Source organism: Numenius arquata, chromosome 5 (assembly GCF_964106895.1).
Source record: "Numenius arquata chromosome 5, bNumArq3.hap1.1, whole genome shotgun sequence".
Taxonomy (NCBI): domain Eukaryota; kingdom Metazoa; phylum Chordata; class Aves; order Charadriiformes; family Scolopacidae; genus Numenius; species Numenius arquata.
In genome coordinates, this window is record NC_133580.1 from 64679807 (window position 1) to 64701700 (window position 21894).

The 21894-nt window shown below is 39.9% G+C and overlaps 1 protein-coding gene across 1 annotated transcript in view; it reads right to left on the reverse strand.

Moving 5' to 3' along the window:
* DHX15 (DEAH-box helicase 15) overlaps nucleotides 1–21448 on the reverse strand; it is a 43666-nt gene extending 22218 nt beyond the window's left edge. The window contains exons 1-5 of the mRNA XM_074148266.1: nucleotides 21225–21448; nucleotides 14538–14886; nucleotides 8950–9143; nucleotides 7637–7796; nucleotides 7034–7252 (exon numbers count right to left, since the gene is read on the reverse strand). Of these exons, the coding sequence (XP_074004367.1) occupies nucleotides 7034–7252; nucleotides 7637–7796; nucleotides 8950–9143; nucleotides 14538–14886; nucleotides 21225–21292 (990 nt within the window). The 5' untranslated portion in view covers nucleotides 21293–21448. The remainder of the gene's footprint in view (nucleotides 1–7033; nucleotides 7253–7636; nucleotides 7797–8949; nucleotides 9144–14537; nucleotides 14887–21224) is intronic.
* Between the last annotated feature and the right edge of the window lie 446 nt (nucleotides 21449–21894).

Below are 21894 nucleotides of genomic sequence, written 5' to 3' on the forward strand. Positions count from 1 at the left end.
AAAGGCAGGCAGATGACTAGTGCCTAGAAAAAAAACAACCACCCTTGGATACAGTATTTTTTATTCCTCTCGCTGAACCCGTGTTTCTGTGCAGGTAGAAATGTAAAGATCCAACAGACCAGAGGGAAACTCTGAATCTCTTGACAAAAGGAGTCCTGGACTCTCAGAATGCCAGGATTGCAGCTTATATCCAATTTTAGCATCCTCTGGATGGGAACAGCAACGCCTGCTATTCACATCAAGCTCCCAAGAAATTAAAAAGCACGGTACTGTCTTTATTTTTCCCTTCTCATGGCAGATCAGTACATCTACAAGTGAAATAACTGGTTATATTAAATCATCCAAGCTGACACAGAGTGGAATTTTTGCTCCAGGTCCAATGAAATACAGTCAGAAAGCTTTGTCTAAGCATGTATAACTACACATAAAAGTACTTAAAAGCCAAAAGAGCAGTCTCGAGTCACACACACTCACCCATAAGCAGCATTAAGTGCTATAGTAACAGTACACAAAGCATGCCCACACTTTGAAAAAGGTTACGTATCTTACAGTTTCAAAGAAAACTAAGGAGCTGTAGTTGCTTTTCAGGCATAAAGGAAGTATATTTAATGCTTCAGGTTGTGGTCAAAATTAAGTACTCCAAAGCACTTTTATCCATTCAGTGAAATAAACATATTCAATGTCCCCCGGAAAGATTTCCCAGCCGAAATTCCTGAACTGTAACTCTATGTACAGTGAGCATTGAACGCTGCTCTCTGGTCAATGGCCTCTTACCTCTGCAACAGTTCAACCCCAGAAAGCACCAGCTGCAGGTTAATTTCTTCAATGCTCAGGATTGTCTTTTCATACTCTGCCCCTTTGCTTTCCACCTCTCATACTGCCCAGTACTGCCTACATCCCTCATCCCAGAACACGCAGAAAAACCACTGCAGCTAGAATAAGACACGGAGGGTAGAGTTGAATTCTTACCCCTCTTATTTGTAAAACTAAATCATTTTTTCTTCTATCACCATAACAGTGCTAAAATTTCCTTTTTATCCCTCATCGCAGAAAGTAAATATCAAACCTCCCACAACGTTCAAAGGACAGCATGGGAAGGGGACAACAGAACATCTCCTGAAGATGCCCATTTCTTTAACCTGATAGAATTGATCTGGGAAGACATGATGAAAAGCTGTCAGCATCTGAAACTAAGAGGGACAGAAGCGAGAGTTTCCCTATGGCTTCACTTTTCAAGTACCAATTACAGGATTGGTGCTTAAATGCCACCCAATTCTCCCTTCCCATTCTCTTTACTTTGCATAAGGAAATACTAACAAGACTGAAAACATGAACAGGACTTAATTTATTCTTTTTCTAAAAGACCTCATTTTTGAAAGCTTTATCCCAGAAAATCTTCTAGGTATGACTTTCAAAGACAGTTTAATTTAGAAATACATTGGTTCCTAGGGCTCTGTGTCAGAACACACAACTAAGAAAGAGTGACTCAGAAATAAATGAACGACGAACCAATCCCTCCCCAACTGCTTCCAACTCCACATCTCCACTGCTTAAATTTATCATCTGACCACTCCAATACTTAACATTCCCTAGCTCTACAGCAAAAACTAAGGATTTGAACATATCATTAGCAGTCTAAAACGAGCTGTATAAAATTAAACACAGAAGAGACCAATTTTGCTTCTTATCATGCACAGCAAATTTTTTTATCTGCCATTGAAAATAAAGTCTTTATTACAGTATTCAAACTGAATGCTCAGAAATTCACTTTCATTTCTTTCCCTGATGATACTTCTGCAGTAAGAACTGAGGTGTTTATACTGAAAGGTTACAATTGGCAAGAAGAGAAACAGAAAGGAATTATAGGAGCAGTTGCATATATTGTTTAGTGCACCACATCTTTAGGAAGCAAGTTTGTGCTGAACAAACACTGTCGCAGTCTGACATAAAGGAGTTCCATTGAATGGTAATCAAAAAACCCAAACATAAAACTGAATTCCTTTCCCTTTTGTTTGTGTGCAAGACTCATCCATGCTGCCATGGATGAGGCTTGAAATTACAGTGATACTCAGCAGGAGTTACCAAATGACTGACCGCAAGTTACCCTGAGCCATCAAAGTACTCCAAGTGCTGGCATTCATTCTGGCTCCCAGGCCCAACTGGTATCTGTAAACATCCATTTAACTTGCTGGTCAGGCTCCACTCGGTCTTAAGATCTAAACTGTATCCCATTATCTTTAGAAAAACTGTTTCTAGAGAAAGATGGTGACTAGTGATGTCATTTTAAGCACATTTAATGGAACAATTTGAGCACTTGGCACACAGCGCAGAGTTCAATGATTCTGTAAACATGGTCCTTGGGAACATTATCTTAGAAATCCTTTCTTCAGTTGACCCTGTATGTGGAGCACAAAGAATCTCACGAGGTGAGCAAAACTTCAAGACTGCTCCAGTTAGAGCATACTTTAATTTTTTTTAAATAGGAGATGACAGTCTTCTCTACAGCAGATCAGCTGTTACACTATATACAGTTAGATTTAGTATCCCCTTGGATAAATGAGTGAAGCAGACATAACTGTTAAATCCTGAAGAAAAATAGTGCCCAAAAAAATACATGGCAATTTTATATTGTGTTACATGAGTATGCGGGGAAAAGGCTAAGTGCATAAATAAAAAACTTTCCAAACCAGAATAGTATTTGGCAGACACCTTAACTTTCCCCTTTTCTCTTGTGAGTTCCTTCACAAACGGGGACGCTGACAGCCACATCTGGCTTTGATGTCATAAACCTTCTAGAAATTTTGTCTTTGTCCTTAAAGCTGAGTGGAACTTCACTGATTTCCCTTTCTTCCTCCAGGAATGAAAAGCAAACTGCTACAAGCTAAAATGAGGAAACAACAGTTTAGGGCCAGAACTGGCCCTAAGAGCTGTACCGTTTCAGGAGATGCTCCGAATACAAACTGGGAAACAAAAGTTTGTAGAATGACATGCTTAGACAAAAAAAAGTCACCCATGGAACAAGTCAACACTTAACCATAACTGACAACTGCTCCGTCAATGACTCAAAGCTGAACTTGTCTCCACGCGACGCCTATATTCAAGATGTTTTTGACCTGGTCTATTTGAAATATTTAATATTGACATCATCTCAGATTAAGGAAGAGCACAAAAAAACCCAACCTTCCTCCCTTTAGCACTTGAACACCATTAACATTACTCTTCTTTCAGTTTATGCTCCCCAACTCCTCAATACTTTCTATCATAGAATGGTTCAGGTTGGAAGAGACCTTAAAGGTCGAGTTCCAACCCCCCTGCCATGGGGGATTCTATGTGACACAACCAGTGTCCATTGCAGCCCAGAACTCTTACTGTCTTAACCTCACCCAGTCACTACCACTGAGACTAAAGAAGCTGTCAATTTTGACTTCAATTTCCTCATAAGAAAGTCTCCGCTACTTTCTTTCAGTTCCAGTGCTTAACCAGCCTCACTCTGTGTACCTTCAAAATAAATCCTCATTTACAAAACGTTCTACCAAAACCTCAAAAATATCTCACAACTCTTTTCTACACCACCATCGGTTTTACTAACGTCACATTTTAAAACCTTTCTGGAACACTGACACCAGAACTTCACAGCAATATTTTTCAGTATTTTTATCTACAATCAAGAACAACGGTGCTGATCTGTACTTCAAATCTCCAGATGCAGCCTGGATTCTTCCTCTTAAATGTGTAAAGATGCACTTAAAGAGAAAAGGGTACTGGGGTGGCAGAGAATATACTTTGCATTCGTAAGTGCTGAGGTTACCAAGATATGCAAGACAGATCTATACGGTTTCTGTGTCAGTATTTCTGCCTCCCCCACCCCACACGTTTCATCTGTAAGGATTTTACACCTACTCTCAGATTACTGATCTTAATGGAGTGTGAAATCTAATACTGTCTTAGCAGAACTCCAGTAGACAATAAACCAGTTACCTCCGAGATCTGCAGGTGAGCCAGTCTTGAGACATTTAAAGTTAAACAAACGTGTATCTACACAACTAGACACCATATTTGTAATCTCAATGACTGAGAACAAGTTTGACAAAACCTATTGTCTAAGACAGACATGTTGACTGAAATGTAATTATACTATTTCCTTGTGAACACAATTCCCTGTCAGCCTTTCCAATTTTACCCATGACTGACATCAGGCAACCTGGCTTACAGTTATCCAGGTTATCTCAGCTTATACCTTTTTTGAGTACTGGCACAAAACATTATTTCCATCTTACGGAATCTCCCTGACATACCAGCGTGGTTTTTTGTTTGTTCTTAAAATCAACAGAGGAGCTCTCCTTTTTACAGGGACTGTGACATACAAGGCCTGTTTCAAAGTGTTTATTCCCAATAAATGCTGTTTTTAAAACATCCTCTTTTGTTACTAATGGACTGAAAAGCAGTTCATGCAACATAATCATGTACTTTTGCTCTTTTTAGGATTCATGAAGGAAGTCTTTATTGAACGCTTATTTCTGCACCATTAACAACAATTTTATCTTCATCCAGTAACGGGCTTATACAATTAAGATTCCTTTGGTTTCCAAAGGTATTTAAACTTTTTCTTATTTTTGGGCCTGACAACACAGAATCTTTCCTACTATCTCCAGGTTCCATCATCAACTTTATGTCTTAACTTATCTGTACTAATTAACTGCTATCCATCTTACTGCCCATCAAAAATCACTTCAAGTTCAGTGAGAATTGAAGGCAGAAGCAAGTAAGGACCCTCATTCTGCCTTAAACCACTGCAATTACTCCTCACCTGAAGCCTCTTAAACTCGAGACAGTTCATACTTGCATGGTCTCACCCAGAACATTTTCCTTTTATGTAACTTGATTTGGTTTTGTAAATGCATCTTTCCCACAAGAAAATCAAATCATTCTGCACCCTGTTCATCCTGTTTTCCAGAACCTAAAAGAAAAACAAAGCATTTCTACCCAGCAAAAATCAACAGCAAGACTCGAGCTACTAAGCCTACTGAACCCAAACCACGTGGTGGTAGCAGTACCTAGAGCACACTTTCCATTTCTTGAGATTACAGTAGGTCCTACCACTTTAGAGTCATCAGTAGTACACATGGAGGCCCCAAAACATGATAAATCAAAATGGATATAACCCTTCAAAGCTTCTCTACAGAAGCTAAACCAGACTTCAACATCACGCTAACTAGTGAAATTCAGACTAGCTCCAGAGAGTCACTCCAGTGCCCCTCAACAGTATCATCCATGGATACATGAACTGGAGAACTGTAGAAAAAAGAGCATGGTGGCTTACCATGCAAGTTTTAACAAAAAGATATCGTTAGATATATTTATGCATATTTATATCTGTACATATGAACATGTACTGTGTTCATATATTTATTAAACCTTTGTTTATGATACATTTTGTCCTGTAAATCAACCTAGTGCAAATCAAAGAGCTTGTTCACACAACAGAACAGAGTACCTCTGTAGCACTGGTTGGTACTAGACCAGTTGGGTCTAGAGCCATTTGCCAAACATGAGCGGTGCTCAGAGCTGGTAACACCCAAAGACAGCAGCCCAATTATTAGAACAAATTATTTAAAGCAATAAATAGCAACCGATGTAGCAAGGACGTAATTTATAATTGATAATTAGGAGGGCAAGTATTTGTTCTTCATGAAAGGTTAAAGACCAGCCTGATTTAGCATCCTGGTAAGAAAAGAAAATCTGCTGAAAAGCCAGACCACAGACTTCCTTTCTGCTGCCTTTCTTTCTGTTCATTCACCCACTTGGAAGAGTTGTTTCACTAATTCTCACATTATCTGCCACACTACTCTGAACTAGAGCTTCTAACTAAAACCAAACAGGTGGGTTTCAAAGCCACAACCGTGTTTTCCCCTACCTGTACTTTAACTCACAGCAACACTCCAAACAAAGAAGGACAAATGTAATGGGCCAGAGTATCTGCTTTTACAATGACAGTCATTGTTTTGGTTTTTAAGGGAGGAGATGACCCACCAGAGGACATTTTAACCAAAGATGTCTTTTCAAACTCATCTAAGAGGCAACACATCTTCACGACTCGCAAATCTACTCAAGAAGCTATGTACCTTTAGCATCACAAGTTATTTGTACCATTTTTCCCCTCCTTGACATAATTAAGATCATGTACACTTAAAGGCATTGAGTTGTTCCACATCCTTTGAAGGGTATTTCTTCAAGAGGTGTGACTGCACGAAGTCAGAAAAACATCTTTGCTAACTCCGTTTCTCTTCCTGCTAAAAATACTAATTTTAGGTTGACGCAGTCAAGTAAACTTTCACAATGCCTATGGGGTTTCTTTACCTCTTCTCCGTGTCCGTCTACTAATAGAGACATTCTAAAGGGCTTCAAAGCAAGAGTTTAGGACTACAAAAACAACGCAAACACTACCCCAGTTTATTTCAAGCAAAAGATTTACGATTTTCAGAAAATCCTCATTTCCTGATGTAGTTTAGCCTATATGCTTTCGTACAATTGTCTTTTGCAGGGCCCTGTGTCCACCTCTGAGACGTAACTCCCATTATTTATGGTACAGAAAGACTACCACCTCATACTCGGAGCTGTTCATAAAAACAAACCCCATTTTTATTAACACTACTACTGACAGCTAAATAGCAGAACCAAAGATATTCTTCAGATAAATTGTACAATACACATCCAGAACTGCACAGAACTGCATTTTCAGTCAAAACATGGATGCTACCAGGTAACCAGAACTTTTAGGTTCACAACAGTACAAATCATACTCTGAGTTTCCATTTTAGAAGCCCACGAGCAAGATGAGAAGTTTCATTTTAGAGAGCTTGCACAGCGTATTATAGATACATATAATGACTAAGGACCTGAAGTGTATGGCAGGCAGAAAAACTCAGGTCATTCAAATGATAAACTAGAAAAGGAAATAAAACATTACAGTTTACACAAGTCACTTAAAACAGTTTCTGTCTAGAATGATAGATCTTTAAAAAAAGGGAAGTACCTCCTGTCCAGTAAGAAAGAGTAAGAGATCTCCTTCCTCTTCTTCACACATGTGAATTTGGATGACTGTTCGAATGGCAGCCTCAAGGTAGTCCCTTTCTGGTTCTGGAGTATAGAATATCTCCACCGGATGGGTGCGACCCGGGATAGTTAGAAGAGGACAGTTATCAAAATAGATCTGAAACTTGCCAGCATCTAAAGTAGCACTCATAACTATAACCTGTAGGTTTCAAGGACAAAAAAACAAAAGTTACTCAAAAGGTTAACAGGAATTTGTGCAATACTACGCATGCAATATGTAGTAGTAAGAAAACTCAACTGTTCACTGTGTTTAAGTATGCTTTTATCACCTGAATACAGCACCCTTGTTACAAAGGTCCACAAAAATTCCTAGTCAAATACAGAAAGGTTAAGCTACAATTATATGTCTAGTGTTTTCCTCAATACAAACTGCATTAAGAATTTTCCTAGAGTTATCTTTCCAATACAGATTACCATTAGATCAAAAAAAAAAACCAAACCAGTTGATCTACTTTAGTTGATGATACCTTATTTGGTATCTGCAACCAGAAAGGAAATGCTGTTGGGCTTCATCATTACTGACCTTCAAATCAGATCTTTGCCTTACAACTTCCTTCAAAACTCCCATCAAAATATCAGTAGCCAGTGTTCTCTCATGGGCCTCATCAAGAATGATAACACCGTAGCGCTCCAGCAAAGGATCGTTCATGGCTTCACGAAGTAACATACCATCAGTCATGTACCTGAACGCAAACAATTTCAACACAAATTTTATTTAATGTCTAATACAAAATCCTCATCCGTATCATTCACTAGGTGGCTTGAACTAAGCTTTTAATCCATTTTTTAAATATAGAAACACCAGTAAACTATTTCCAACAAGGTAACAAGTCTGTTTTAAGTTTTCAAATAGAAATTGCTGCAGAGCGTAAGTGAAATCTGGGACTAGGTGGGGGGAAGCTTAAAAAAAATAAAGGGAAGGGGAAACAAGGTTTAGCAACATCTATAACTAGTTTGTAGACTATTACTGGCAGAATTCCAGGCCTATAATCAGAGACAGGAAAAGAAAGGGAAAAATAAAGAGAAAAAAATCCTCAGAAATCCTAGAAATAGTATTTCTGTAATTGGTTCTTCCCTTTTCTGTTTGCAGATCATCTGTTCACTTTTCCAGCTCAGTTCAATTTCTTTTTACCTGTTAACTTTATTCCCAGTCTTCAACTACTTGTATGAGCAAAAGAGAAGGAAACTTTTGATAGGAACGCACTATTCCTTGAGCCACACTACGTGGAATCCTCTTTAACTGAGTGTTCTGAACGCCATCTGCAAATGACATATTAAGCGGGCCTGGTTCCACCTACACAGCACAGAAATCTATAACAGTTCAGAACTAAAACACTATAGATTTTGTGTCCCAGGGTCAGGTATAGGCCAGGTCTGAAATGTTGTGGTAGTTCTTCATACTGAAGTAAGCTACCCAACCTCACCAGGATTACCCTTACCTATGAGTAGGAAGATATCGCAGACAGCTGAATGCATAACATGAAAAAGAAACTGAATGTTGAAGGGCTTTATTCTGAATAGCACCTTAATCATAAAAATACTTCTTCAGATCACCCTCTTTATGGATCATCTAAAATTGATTTCCATAGGGTGCAGTGATTTCTTAAGGAGGAATAACCCATTTTAAATTCTACTCAAGCCCCATACCCGTGGCTGCTCTCAGCTCATGCCACAGCTCCTGACTCTTTTCTCCAGTCAGAAAGTGCCTGTCCATAGATTCACTCCCCTCCTCATTTACTCCTTTCCTAACTCTGCTCACACCCTTCACTCCCTTCCTATTCCCCCCACCTCCCAGTAGGCCGTGTTGTACCTTTACCTGACGGTTGCCATACTTACTTCAAAATGGTTTTTGCACTACTGCAGTCTTCAAATCGAATGGAGTAACCAACCTCCTGGCCCAGCATGACATCCATCTCATCAGCAACCCGCTGTGCTACACTCATCGCAGCCACTCTCCTGGGCTGGGTACAGGCTACTCCCCTCTTCGGTCCGGGTAATGAGCGCATGTAGTCAACACACCATTGAGGGATCTGTTCAAGAATAAAATGCGGTTTTAAGCACATTTGAAATGGCCAGATGTAATCTGTAACCTTTGTATTGTATCAAATAAAGTTTGTTATAAGTCCACTGAGATGCCAACTGTGTGCTCAAAAATATCCAAAGCATGAGAGCAGATAGACTGGTTAGTTGGACCCAACACCACTATGTAAAGCACACTCACATTAACTATGTACATAACTATCTTTGAAGTTATCAAGAAAATACAGAGGTTCACAGTATAGTTCACACTGTTAGATCAGTACCTCACACAGACATTTAGCAGCAGCCAACATGGTCCAAAGCAACCAAAATTAAACACTAAGAATTTTGAGATCCGCAGCACAGTTTGTTGTTTTCAGTTTTACAGAAAGCACATAATACTTGTGGCTTTAAAAAGTAATGCTTATTAATACATGAAGCAAAAAAATATTTTAGTGATACAAAAATTGTCTTAGCCAGGAATCACAACAAATAACATGAATAATTACTTATGTTTATTTTGTTATCTATTATTCTTCTGATATTTTATCAACCAGATACGAAACCCCTATGTTTTGCTTCCTGTGTCAGCACTCATTGGTCAGTCAGAAGTTTCCTGCTCCTGTTAGGAATCTGGAAACAGTAAGAATCACCCCAAATAAGAAGCTTTATTCAGAAGAATTTCTAAGGTCAGTAACAGTTTGATGAAGATGGAATACTCTTAACATGTTCTCAGTGTGACATTTTACGAGGAGGCATCTCCAGGCATAACTAGTTCCAAGTCTACAGATCAAATAAAACCCACTACTCCTTAGTAACTGCTTTTCAAGTATTCTTAAAAGCTCACATTTACAGAGGAAAAAAACACCCACATTTATATATTGCATCAATGCTGAAATACAGGAAAACCAGTGCAATTTAAAACAGCAAAATTTTTCTTCCAGAATACCGTATTTCCGCAGCAAAATGGACGTGACCACTAAAACATACCCACAAGCAGACAAGTGTAGACTGTAATGTTTTTGGTTTTTTTTTTTTGTTTGTTTGTTTGTTTTGTTTTTTTTTAATGGAGAACATACTTCCGTTATAAATACAAAAAAAAAAAAAAAAAAAAAAGAGACCAAAGACTATCAAAATACAACAGGAGATTACTGGACTGCCAAGAAGAACAGAACTCCAATTTCTGGAACCTCCATTCAACACTAAAAATAACAGCAGTTCTTGAACACTGATAGCATGTACCTGAAATCCTATCCTGTAACACATGCACACACCCTAACCTGCAGTGTAGACAAAGGAATTTGCTTCCCAAGACACTAATAAAAACTCATCTCTAAACACACTAGGTAAAGCTTCTTGACTTTAAACAGAGCAAGTCCTGAAATAAACTTTCAGACAGCAGGTCTGTTGGGCCACAGTAGCATGAAATAAAAATAATTTAGAAGTGGTTTTCCAGTAAACAGCAAAACCTACAGTATTAGTGTCAAATGAAAGAAAAGGGCTACGTAGACTTCAATGTGTTAAGCTGATTTAGAGGACCACCAGAATACTTTTCATGTCCAGCTTTAAGAGACATACTAACACTAGGAAAAAGGACTGTGCCATACCACATTTTCTACTTCAGTCATGACTGGGGATATACTGAACACGTCTTATCATTTGATTCTTATAAAGCCTAACATAAAAAGTGAACTCAACTCTACTGACACTGAAAACCCACAAATCACCAAAACGCTCGACTTCTCTCAAAAAAGGGCATTTTATCAATATCCAAAGCATGAGGAACAGCTTTAGTTAGCACCCCTTAACCTCAAGGATTTCCTCACATAAAAGATTTTCAAATATAACCTCCATAAACATGAGGAGTTAGGGACTTGTCTTGGTTTGAGCGACACAGGATTAATTTCAGTAATTTTACTTTTCAGTAAGGTCTCTTCTAATGCTCTGGAAAACTGCATTTTTAGAAGACCCTAATGCCTGAATTTGTGAAAACAGTTACTTTATAGCCAGCTATGCTATGTGGGATTCAAGGTCTCAGTGTTTTCAAGCTCACCAGGTACAGGGACAAGGAGGAACGAGACTCAAGCTGCCTACAGGATTATTTCACACCATGAACATCGCATTCAATCTAAATTAGAAAGTTTGCTGCGTAGTGCTCTCACTCCCTTGATGGCTGCCATCCTGAGAACTCCTTGCCCCAGTGCCAGACCCCTGAGCCCTTCTCCCTGAAGCTGTAGAACATTTGCTATCCACTACCAGGAGCGCACAGCGTCTACTGATAGAATGTGCTCAGTATAATCCTTGTATATTTTATATTGGTATCAGGATCAATATTGGTTCTTCAGAGTTACTGTTAATTATTTAGTCTTATCCAATTAAATCTGTTTATATTTCTACCCTCGGGTTTACTTGTTTTTCCCTGATGCCCTGTCCCAGGTGGGGAGGGGTCACTGGGTGATAGAGTAATTAAGTGACAATAAATTGTTTTGGGTTCTTCAAACCGTAACAGAACTACCCACAGAGTGCCCTCTAAGATCAAAGGTAAGTGGACTGAGGGCTGTTACAGACTATTCCAAAGCCAAAGGAAAGTCATGTTGTTAAGGGGATGCAGGGCAAGAGAGGGAAACGCACTGTTCTTCTGGCTTTTCTGAGCCACTTCAATTTATTGAAAACTTTCTCTGTTTAATGTTAAATGGTAGAATTCAAAGAATTTTCATTAGTGAAAAGGTGTCAGACTTATACCCATGTCGATCCTCCTGTGGACTGCAAGGACAGCGGGAGATTAAGCTATAGCCAGAATCACCTTGCTTCTGAACTTCACCTGCCAAGAAAACTCGCTGACAAAGCGGGATCCCTTATGTTATGTCAACAAACATCCTACTCTTTATAGTTAAAGAGCCTCAAGTGAAAGAAAGCAGATGCTACTCTACTATTCCATCTACGGAAGAAATTTAAATTATTATACCAGTATCATGTATGATCCCACATTTAAAAGGGAGAGCACGTTGCAGTTATAACAGGTACTTAACCTCTTTCTATAAGAAATTCAGCACACCTGTTCCGTCACTGAGCATACTCCGAAAGCATTTAAAGAAAACAGTTAACTTAGAAGGTTAAGTTTAAATTACAAATCAAGCCATTGCAAATACTAAGGACTTGAAAATTAATGGTCTTGGCTTCCAATATATTTTTTCAGTGCTTTGGGATTAAGTCCATGTGGAAAGAGACTTTTCTCAAAGTTTTATCTCCTGTTTTTTCCATTGTCAAAGCCAGGTCTTTCTAAACCTGAGTGCCCTACAAGACTAAAGGGAAAATGTGCATATAATAAGCAGGGAAAGGACTTCACAGGCTCATTCTCAAAGAATATTATCATCTACTACACAGCCTTCTACTATCACCATGAAAAGCAAGATAATCATTTGGGAAGAGCAACTCATTATATATTTAAAATAACTTCAACTTTATACCAATAAAAGCAAGCATAGATGTACACCTTCAGTTTGAGCACTAACAGATTTCTTAACCACAGATAATTATTTCTCTTGCTCTGATCAATGAATCTAAGGAGAAGAAAACCAACCACCCCCAACTGGTTTTAAGACAGCACTTGATCACAAAAAGGATGTGACACTATCACATGCAAAACAAGGTTTTCATTAAGTGGCAGCAGGACCATTTTCAGTGACACGTTCCTACAGAGACACTCTCAATTATTTCAAAACGTATCTGCAATCTCATGGAGAGAATTCAGAGCAAGCAGTGAAGCTTCCAAAACAGCTTATGTGATTTTGGTAGCTTAAATCCCATTTCTAGGAAAGATGCCTTAGGTTTCTTAAGTCCTTCCAGAAAGCAAGGGGTAAAGTAGTAAGACAATTCAGGGAAAGCTTTATGCCTGGGGAACAACATGATAGTAAGAACTATTTGAAGTTTAAGACATAGATATTAAGAACACACACCCTTCAGATCTTCAATTTCTCAGATCATGCAATGAGAAATCTTATTTTCATATAGATAATTACCAAATTATCTTCTAAATAACCATAGAAAAACTTTTCTGAAGAATTCTTTAAGAACCTGGTCTCAACTTACACATGTTAAGAAAGCAATATAAATAATGCAATAAGGTATCTTCCAAACAAAACACTGGTTCCTAAAATTTGCAGCAAGAAGGGCATATAACTTCAAATATTTCCAGTACAGCTATAAAAGGTATCCAGTGTACTACTATGTCCTTCAAATTTTTTTGACATCCAGATTTTATGACTAAGAATTTATTTCCGTAAGACTTACTGTAAGTTAGCAATAATCCATTTTATAAAGACTAAAATATCCTTCAGGTTTTATTTTCTGCCTAGATAAAAGGAATTTATCAGGTTACAGAACAAAGAACTTTTTTACATCACTTTTCCACACAGATTTTGAACAGCAAACCAGAGGACAGACTGACGTTTTGAGCAAGTTTGGGGAGGTTCAGATTGGATATTAGGAAGAATTTTTACACTGAAAGGGTTATCAAGCATTGGAATGGGCCGCCCAAGGAAGTGGTTGAGGCACCACCCCTGGAGGTTTTCAAAAGATGGGCTGATGTAGTGCTTAGAGACATAGTTTAGTAATGTGGGGGGTCCTTTTGTATGGTTTTCTTTTGGGTGGTGTTTTTTTGTTTTTTTTTCCCCCCAGAGTTAGGTTGATAGCTAGACTAGATGATCTATCTTAAAGGTCCCTTCCAACCTAGATGATTCTATGATTCTATAAATACACAGTGGTGTCTTCTTGTATCTTAGATCTTCCCTGTTTGCTGGTCCTCAAAATTCTTCTGAAGGGTTGAGGAAGATCTGCGGATCTGTTATGACTATTTTCAGTGTTGAGGAAGATTTTTAAAGCCATGCATCTACAAGTCACTTCCTCTTAAATTTGAGTATCACTCAAACACATGATCTAATCAGATCACGTCAGAATTGTATCTGACATTTCAATTCCCTTTAACTTCATATTTGTAGCAGGAAGTTTCATAAAACACTAACAAGTCCTCTTTTCTGTATTTTTTTCCTACTCTCCAGCTGCTACTTACACAAAGATCTAAATAAACTACAGATGTAAATTCTCGGTTTGTGGATTGCTACGGGTCTGTCTACCCCTTAAAATCTCTCACCTTCCTTTATCAAAAGGATAACTGTGAATTATAAAGCCTAACAGAAGAAGGGGTCAGAGAACAGAACTCGACTGTGAAAGGGGAAGATGCTGACAGATTCTTCTCGCTTTTGTATTCATTAAGCTAATAAAATATCTATCAAATTAGTTTTCCTCATAATTTGTGAGGTGTTCTTACACAATGGATTTCACGAACACACACCTAGCAACGGTCTCAACCTTTAAAAAATGGTAGTATCATATAAACAAGAACTCACCTGTGTTGTTTTACCAGACCCAGTCTCTCCGACCAGCACAAATGACTGATGCCTAATCAAAATATCCGTAAATCTTTCTTTGTATTCCCAGACAGGAAGCTGTAGCCTTTTTTTCAGGATGTCATAATATCGCGGTGTATGCGGTAGATTTGTGAAAGGGTTAATACTGTGCGGAATCATTGCTGGTTTTATAGTTGGTAACCCAGCAGTCGCATAATACGTAGAGTTAGATGTAGCTCGCAAATCTTTTTCCTTGTCCCTTTCTCTGTCACGATCTCTATCTCTGTCACGATCCCTGTCGCGATCTTTGGAACGGTCATCACGGTCCCTGTCCCGGTCACGATCTTTCCTATGTGAGTTAGGAGACACAGCAGAAAAAGAAATAGTTAAATATTTAAATGTAAACTAGGAATTTAAATGCAATATAACTTTAAAGTTATCTAGTACACAGTGGACATAAACCAAGTATTTTAAAAAGCCTTGCAACAGCCACCTGGAAGAAGAAGCATCAAAGAGTAACAGTATATGATGCATACTGAACATTAAGTACACATATTACACTCGTTGTACATAAGCACTGCCATAGTGCATCTCATTACAGGCAAGACAGAAGAAAGCTATCACATGCAGACAGCATCACCATAATCCCCTTTGTTTAATGACTATAAGAAATCAGCCGTACGTTCTAGACTTTTCTCACAGTTCTTCCCATCTCTACTTGCTCCTGCTGCAGAAAAATAAGGGAATACTAAATAGTCTTCTTGCCTACGTAGCAAGGGAATTATGCTAACTCACAAAAACTAACTCAAGATGATGAGAGCCTTGGAAGAAAAATGTTTTGATGTTAACATCTCACAATTACTTTGTAGCTTTTTTTGTTCATAGTCTTCCATAAAATTATGACTCAATCAACTTCGATATACAGGTTGTTGAGTCTGAAGCTTCAGACTTAAAACCAGCCACTACAGTTCATAGAATCAATTAGGTTGGAAAAGACTGTTAAGATCAAGTCCAACAGTTAACAGAGCACTACCAAGCTGTACCATCTTCTCCAGTATCACCTCCTACCACGCACTTAAACAACATTGATGTATTCTCATTTGTTCCAAATATTAAGACAAAAAAAGTTCACTGCACTGCAAAAGAAAAACAGTATTCTTTTCACTGTAGTTATCCACTCAAATTTCAGTCTCTGGCCTCAATCTTAGTGGCAGTTTCCAATTTTGCAAATCCGTGTTCTTCCATGTAATCTCACTCTCCCTACAAACACTGAAACACTTGCAAAGAAACCCCCGGTTTGACTTAAAGAACTACAGTTGCATGCTTTTAATAAAAATCCCAGATCTACCCTAATTCAGCACTTTGAAATAAGCCCTGCTTTACAAAAACACCCCGTTACATCTTAAACTTGTGTAAATCAAAAGATCAGTTGCATCTTTGCCTACAACACTGAGGATATCCTCAGTTTCAGCCTCTTTTGTGCCTTATGTTAACTGGAATCCCATCAAAAAGGCTAAAAATCAAGCTAAGTCAACACTAGCTTTAGAGGAAATGCAGATATAAACATTTTTAGGAATAATCAGTAAAGGAAAACAAAACCTCCCTCTCTTTACCAGCACTCAGGCATGCCTGACAGAAAAAGTAGAGAGCATTTCTAACGAAAAATCTTGGCCACACTCCTCTTCATGCCTTGCCTTTTTTTTTTTTTTGAACATGCAGCTGGCATTCAAATGTAACTGGTGAAGTTATAAACAAATTCCTACCTACAGAGAAGGTGACGTAACCAACATTATATTAGTACTGATTCTATAAATTTTAATTCAAAATGGGCTGCACATTGGAAACAACCACCGCTCCTGTTCTTGTATAGATGAATGCAGGCTGCATTTTTTCCCCTCAATACTTCAACATATTATGTCTTCAGAGGTTGTCACAATAAGGTTTTTTAAAGAAAACTTCTTTTAACACAGACCCATTGAAAAGAAAGGATTACAAAACATACTGTTTACTATCACTTGTATATAGATTTTCCTAAAGCTTTGGACACTGAACTGTCTGAAAATTAAGGCTCTTCTTTATAATTTGCTTGAATTTGAGATACCATAGATTCAACATTACTTCAAACATGGTCAAATATTATACAAGCTAGAAATCTCTTCTTACTGTAAAATGGCATACAAATATTGCAAAACCCAAGGTTCATATTCTCTGGTACAGAAAACTTGTCCCTGTTACAAACTGAAGGAGAACTAGGTTCCATTCTGATACATTTAATGGTGGAAGAGTCTAGTAACACATATGAGACAGGAATAAAGCTTTGGACTTGTAGTTAATGAGCTATTCACAATTAGATTTTTAAATATCTGCAGGTACTGAGATACTCTCTGACCATGTACTTGTTTATCATCATTAATAGAAAAGGAAATTGGGGGTGGAACTTGATGATCTCCAGAGGTCCCTCCCAACCCCATATCATTCTGTGAAATAAAGGACTAAAAGCAAATTAAGAACAGTAACCCTAGGGTAAAAGGCAAGGGCCTGGTAACAGCACACACTTCACTCAAGGGAAGAATAAAATACGCTACTAATGGGGAGCTTAAGGTTTGGTTTTGGGGGGGTTTTTGTCTATGTGCATGCTTATGAAGGATCTTTATTCTTCATTGTTATCTAGTCAAAGCGTAAAAAAAAAAAAACCAAACAACCCCACACCGAAAAACAAAATTATTTGATGTTTACTTGAACAGTATTATGTCAGAAGCTTCTACATGACAGATCATCAAGTGTATCTTCAAGTATGCTTCAGCCTTGCATAAACCAGCGCTACTGCTAAAATGAACAGACCCACACCAAACTGAATGCTAAAACAGACAACACCCTTCCAACGCGTTCACAACAGCCTCGTGAAGCACAAGCCCTCCCTAGATCCCCTCCACCACCGTTAATTCTAATTCAGATCAGCTCCCTGATTTAGTCTCCCCAACACTCACTTGCAGCACAAGGGAGAGGGCAGCACTGTGTTCCTCTGGGTTGGTAGCAATTTGTGTGGGCTTAAAGCACAGATAAAAATACAACCTCAAGAACAAGACAGTGGATTAAATGGACTACAAATATGATCCAGACTGGAAAGTCCTGTTAATCCCCCATTTCTCAGTTACTTCACTGAACTCTTACAGCTGTTTAATCGTACAAATAAGAAAACAAACCTATCAAGTTCTATGTTTCAGAAGTAAACAACTGTTTATAGGTTAATCAAGAGAGTTGTCTCTCTTTCTTGTTTTAAAAAAAAGAGAAGTGGAGACAACCAGATCTCAGCATAGAAAAAACAACACGCCCTCAAACTTACTCTCTAATACTTATCTATTTATAGTAGCACTTCTCCCCCTTTCCCCCCCCAGAAATGCTTCAATGCTTCCCAGTCTCCTGTTATTACTGAAATTTAGCAGGCACATCCAGACTCCTTTGGTCAACAAGGGGAAAGAGGAATGACATTTATGCTGTCATATGAATTTACTAAACTTTCTAAAAATGCAACTTGGCAGTTTTTCATTTATGAACTGTCAAATTTAAGTTATTTTTCATTATTGCACAGAGAAGACTGATTTCAAACCCAGAAATGAGCAATAAAGGACTCATAATTTAATCACATTTATCTTGTGCCTGAATCCAACAGCCTCCATGATCAGAAGAGCTTAGGGGCTTTTTTCTTTGTATTTCAAGTGGTCTGGTCTGCTATCTTCTTTCTCTTCCTTATGTTCATACATGTATCATAGAATGGTTAGAGTTGGAAGGGACCTTAAAGACCATCCGGTTCCAACCCCCCTGCCGTGGGCAGGGACACCTCCCACCAGACCAGGTTGCTCAAAGCCCCATCCAGCCTGGCCTTGAACACCTCCAGGGATGGGGCAGCCACAGCTTCTCTGGGCAACCTCTTCCAGTGTCTCACCACCCTATTATTATATATATATATATATATATATATAACATATATATGTGGATACAAAAGAAACGCTGTAGCAATAACTAATCAGAGGACGAAAAGCACGTAAATGTGAAAATGGAAACAAAGCGCACAAGGTAAAACCACTGATCATCTCAGTGAAAGCCTAAGCACATCTAATAGAGCATCAGTGGTTTTTCTTCATTACTAGATATGGCAATAGTTGACGCAAAAAAGCACAATGCAGCTAAAGGAGAATTTCAGTTCAATACATCAAAAAAAACCAAAGTACAATTAGTCTGCATAATACACCCCACTAACACAGCAACTGTGATGTTACACAACAACTACTAAAGTATGTTTGGAAAAAAATGAACAGATTTTAAACAGTATGTATGCAATTCACACAAACACTGTAACCAAAAACCTTCTATACAATTCCCATTTTTCCAAGTTTTTTACTTCATAGATGACACCTCAAGGCTGGAAGAAAACAGCTGTCGTGCTGATGTTTAAGGTTACACCACCAATTACAAGCCTGTTGGCTTGGCATCATTGCCAGGTAGAGCCACACATACCAATACAGGCCTCAATTTAAAAGGAACTAATAAAAAATACAGGGTAACTGCACACAACTTTCATATTTAGTCAGGTGGTCCAGGCTGAATGCAAGATAAACAACTATTCTGCATGTGAAGTGGTAACCATCCAAGGAGCTAGTTCTGCTTAACCCAGCTCCAAAACTAACTAAATTGCATAAAGGCACTCTCAGAGTACAGAGAAAGACATGTACATACATGCTATTAACAGGAATTTCTCTGTGCACTCTCTCACAGCACTCCATAAGCTGTAAAACGAAACTTCCCTAAAATAAATCAAGGCAAAGTAACATTAGTATGGCTTGCACTACATGAATTAAGATTTCAAGTAACACCAGAAATAATCACACTCAATTATGCTTGTAGTGACTTGTTCTCAGTCCTGTGCCATTTAATGCTTTTATTGGCAGAGGAGGAGGGGGTAAGACCAGCACTCGTATACTTCTTAAGTGCCATAAAGGTCAAAGACTTTTGGTTAAGAAGTTTTATCACTGGTGGGAACTCATTATAGTATATACAAAACGGTAAGACTAGGAGTTCAGGCTGACAGTAAATAATCAGTAAAAATGCCAAATAAAACTATACCAAAACTATAAAACCTACCAACACACAAACAAGGAAATACTGACCAGAGATTATCTTTACAACCAACCATAACAGTTGTACCACATTGAAACAATGCCCAGTTTTGGCATAACCGTTTGGAAATTTTACAAAAATCTCTATGTACAAAGCTGCTGCGTACGTACAACTTCTCTTTATACACAGAAGAGCTATTTCAACTTCTGGCAAATCAAGCAAAAATGTATCAAAGAAGATAAATAGTTCAATACAATTATTTAAAAAAATAAGATCATGGTGATCCTACATACAGGAAACATATGTTCAATAATAAACATTCACTTTTGTTTAGCAGAGAAAAAACTGAATCAAACTCTAGGGGCTAAAAACTGAAGTTATACAAACTCACCTTTAAAAAAAAAAAGAGAAGTTTTGCAAAGACTGTTTTATCAGCGTACACTAACTGCTACAGCAGACTTTTAGTTATTGCAAGCTTTGAGAACAAGATTAAGTATTTTTCTTAGATAAATACTCTAGTCCACAACAATGCTATTGGACCTTAGAAATGGATTAATTCATAGAAGTCTTTTGTGCTCCATCAAGAACAGACTAGATAAACATAGTATTTATTGATGTTCCTTCAGACTTCAGAAATTTACTTGAAAGAGCCACCCGCCTTCCTCCTCCACCCTACATCCCCAATTACAAGGTAAGAGATTATGCAGAGAAGGCTCTAAAACAATTGTGTATAAAAGGACAGCATCAGTGTATTGTCTGTGTTCCTGCAATTTCATTAACCTTAACGAAAAGCTGCTAAAGCTTATGCAGTACAGTCCTAAAACTTTAACCTTTACAAAACTAAGGAAAAAATATAATCCCTACCCTGATCCCTACCCGAAGCCCACCTCACCATCGATTCTTACTGAAAGTCAAGCACATCCCTGCCGGTTACTGAGCGAAAGCCTTTAACAAAGGAATAACGTTCCTACTAGGCTAGGCACTAATTATACAAGCGGAACAAACCTCTGCTGACCTCTAGGACCACATCTGCCAGACCTCTCAAGAGAGGTGAGAAAAGAAACAAACAAAAAAGGAAAGAAAAAAAAAACAATAAAGAACGAAAAGGGCCGCAAACAAAGCCGGGCGCGGGGAGTGGGCCGAGCAGCGCGCCGCCCCCGGCTCCGCCGCGACGGGGAGCCCAGCCCAGCTCGCCCAGGCGGCTGGGCCGGCGCCTATCTCCCCTTCCCCCGCCCCACCGGGCCCTCCCCGCCCACCTCCTACCACCCCGCTGCCGCCATCCGCCTCCGCCGCTCCCACCACGGAGCCCGGCCCGACCGCGAAGGCCGATGGCGGGCCGGGGCCTAGCGCTCTGGGGAGCCGCCGAGGCTGCTGGGCCTGCCCAGCCCAGGCGGCGCCGCGGGGGCCCCACCGCGCGGTTTCGGCCATTGCAACACTCTCCTTCCCCCCCCGCACGGCTCCCCGGGGTAGCTCAGCCTCGCCAGGAGCCGCCAGAGCGGAGGATGGGGAGCGGATTGCCGCGAGAGCCGCTGTAATCCCCCCCAACCCGCCGCAGGCCGCGCCGCCCCTCACCCGTCGCTGGTGCGTTTCTTGCTGGAGCTGTAATCGTCCCCCAGATCTAAGCGGTGGCGCTTGGACATGGCGGCGGCGGGCAGCCGCTGGGACGCGGCGGTGGGTCAGGCGGTGGGTGGGCCGGGGGTGGCCGGGCTGGGTGCGGCGGGGCACGCTCTCCGCTCCTCAGGCGGCGGCGGCAGCGCGGCGAGGCCAGGCTCAGCGGCTAAAATGGCGGCCGGAAGGAAGCGCCGGGCCTGCGCGAGGCGCCGGCGCGCGCGAGGGGGCGGGTCCGCCCTCCCGCCCGCCAAAGCCTTCCCGGGGCGCGCGCCCCAACGTTCGGGCGGGGCCCACCATGATGGCGGCGGGCGGCCCCTGAGGGAGAGGCGGGGAGGGGACAGCGGCCACGCCGAGCCGTTGGTGCCCGCTTAGGAAAGCCCCCTTCCACAGGCCGTGCTCTTCGCCCGGGGATGCGTGCGGTGGAATGGGGGCCCTCACTGAGGGAGTTTAAAGTAGAATAAGTATCTTGGCAAAACCGCGTTTTGGGCCTGTCACAGGCTTCCCTGGGTATGGTAGCCGTGCCTGTGGTAAAAGGCAGTCTTTCACAAGTCGGCTGCAGCAGCAGAAATACTAAGAAAACAGGGACATTAAAGCTATATTCCCTGCAGGAGGGTCGGAACTAAGTGATCTT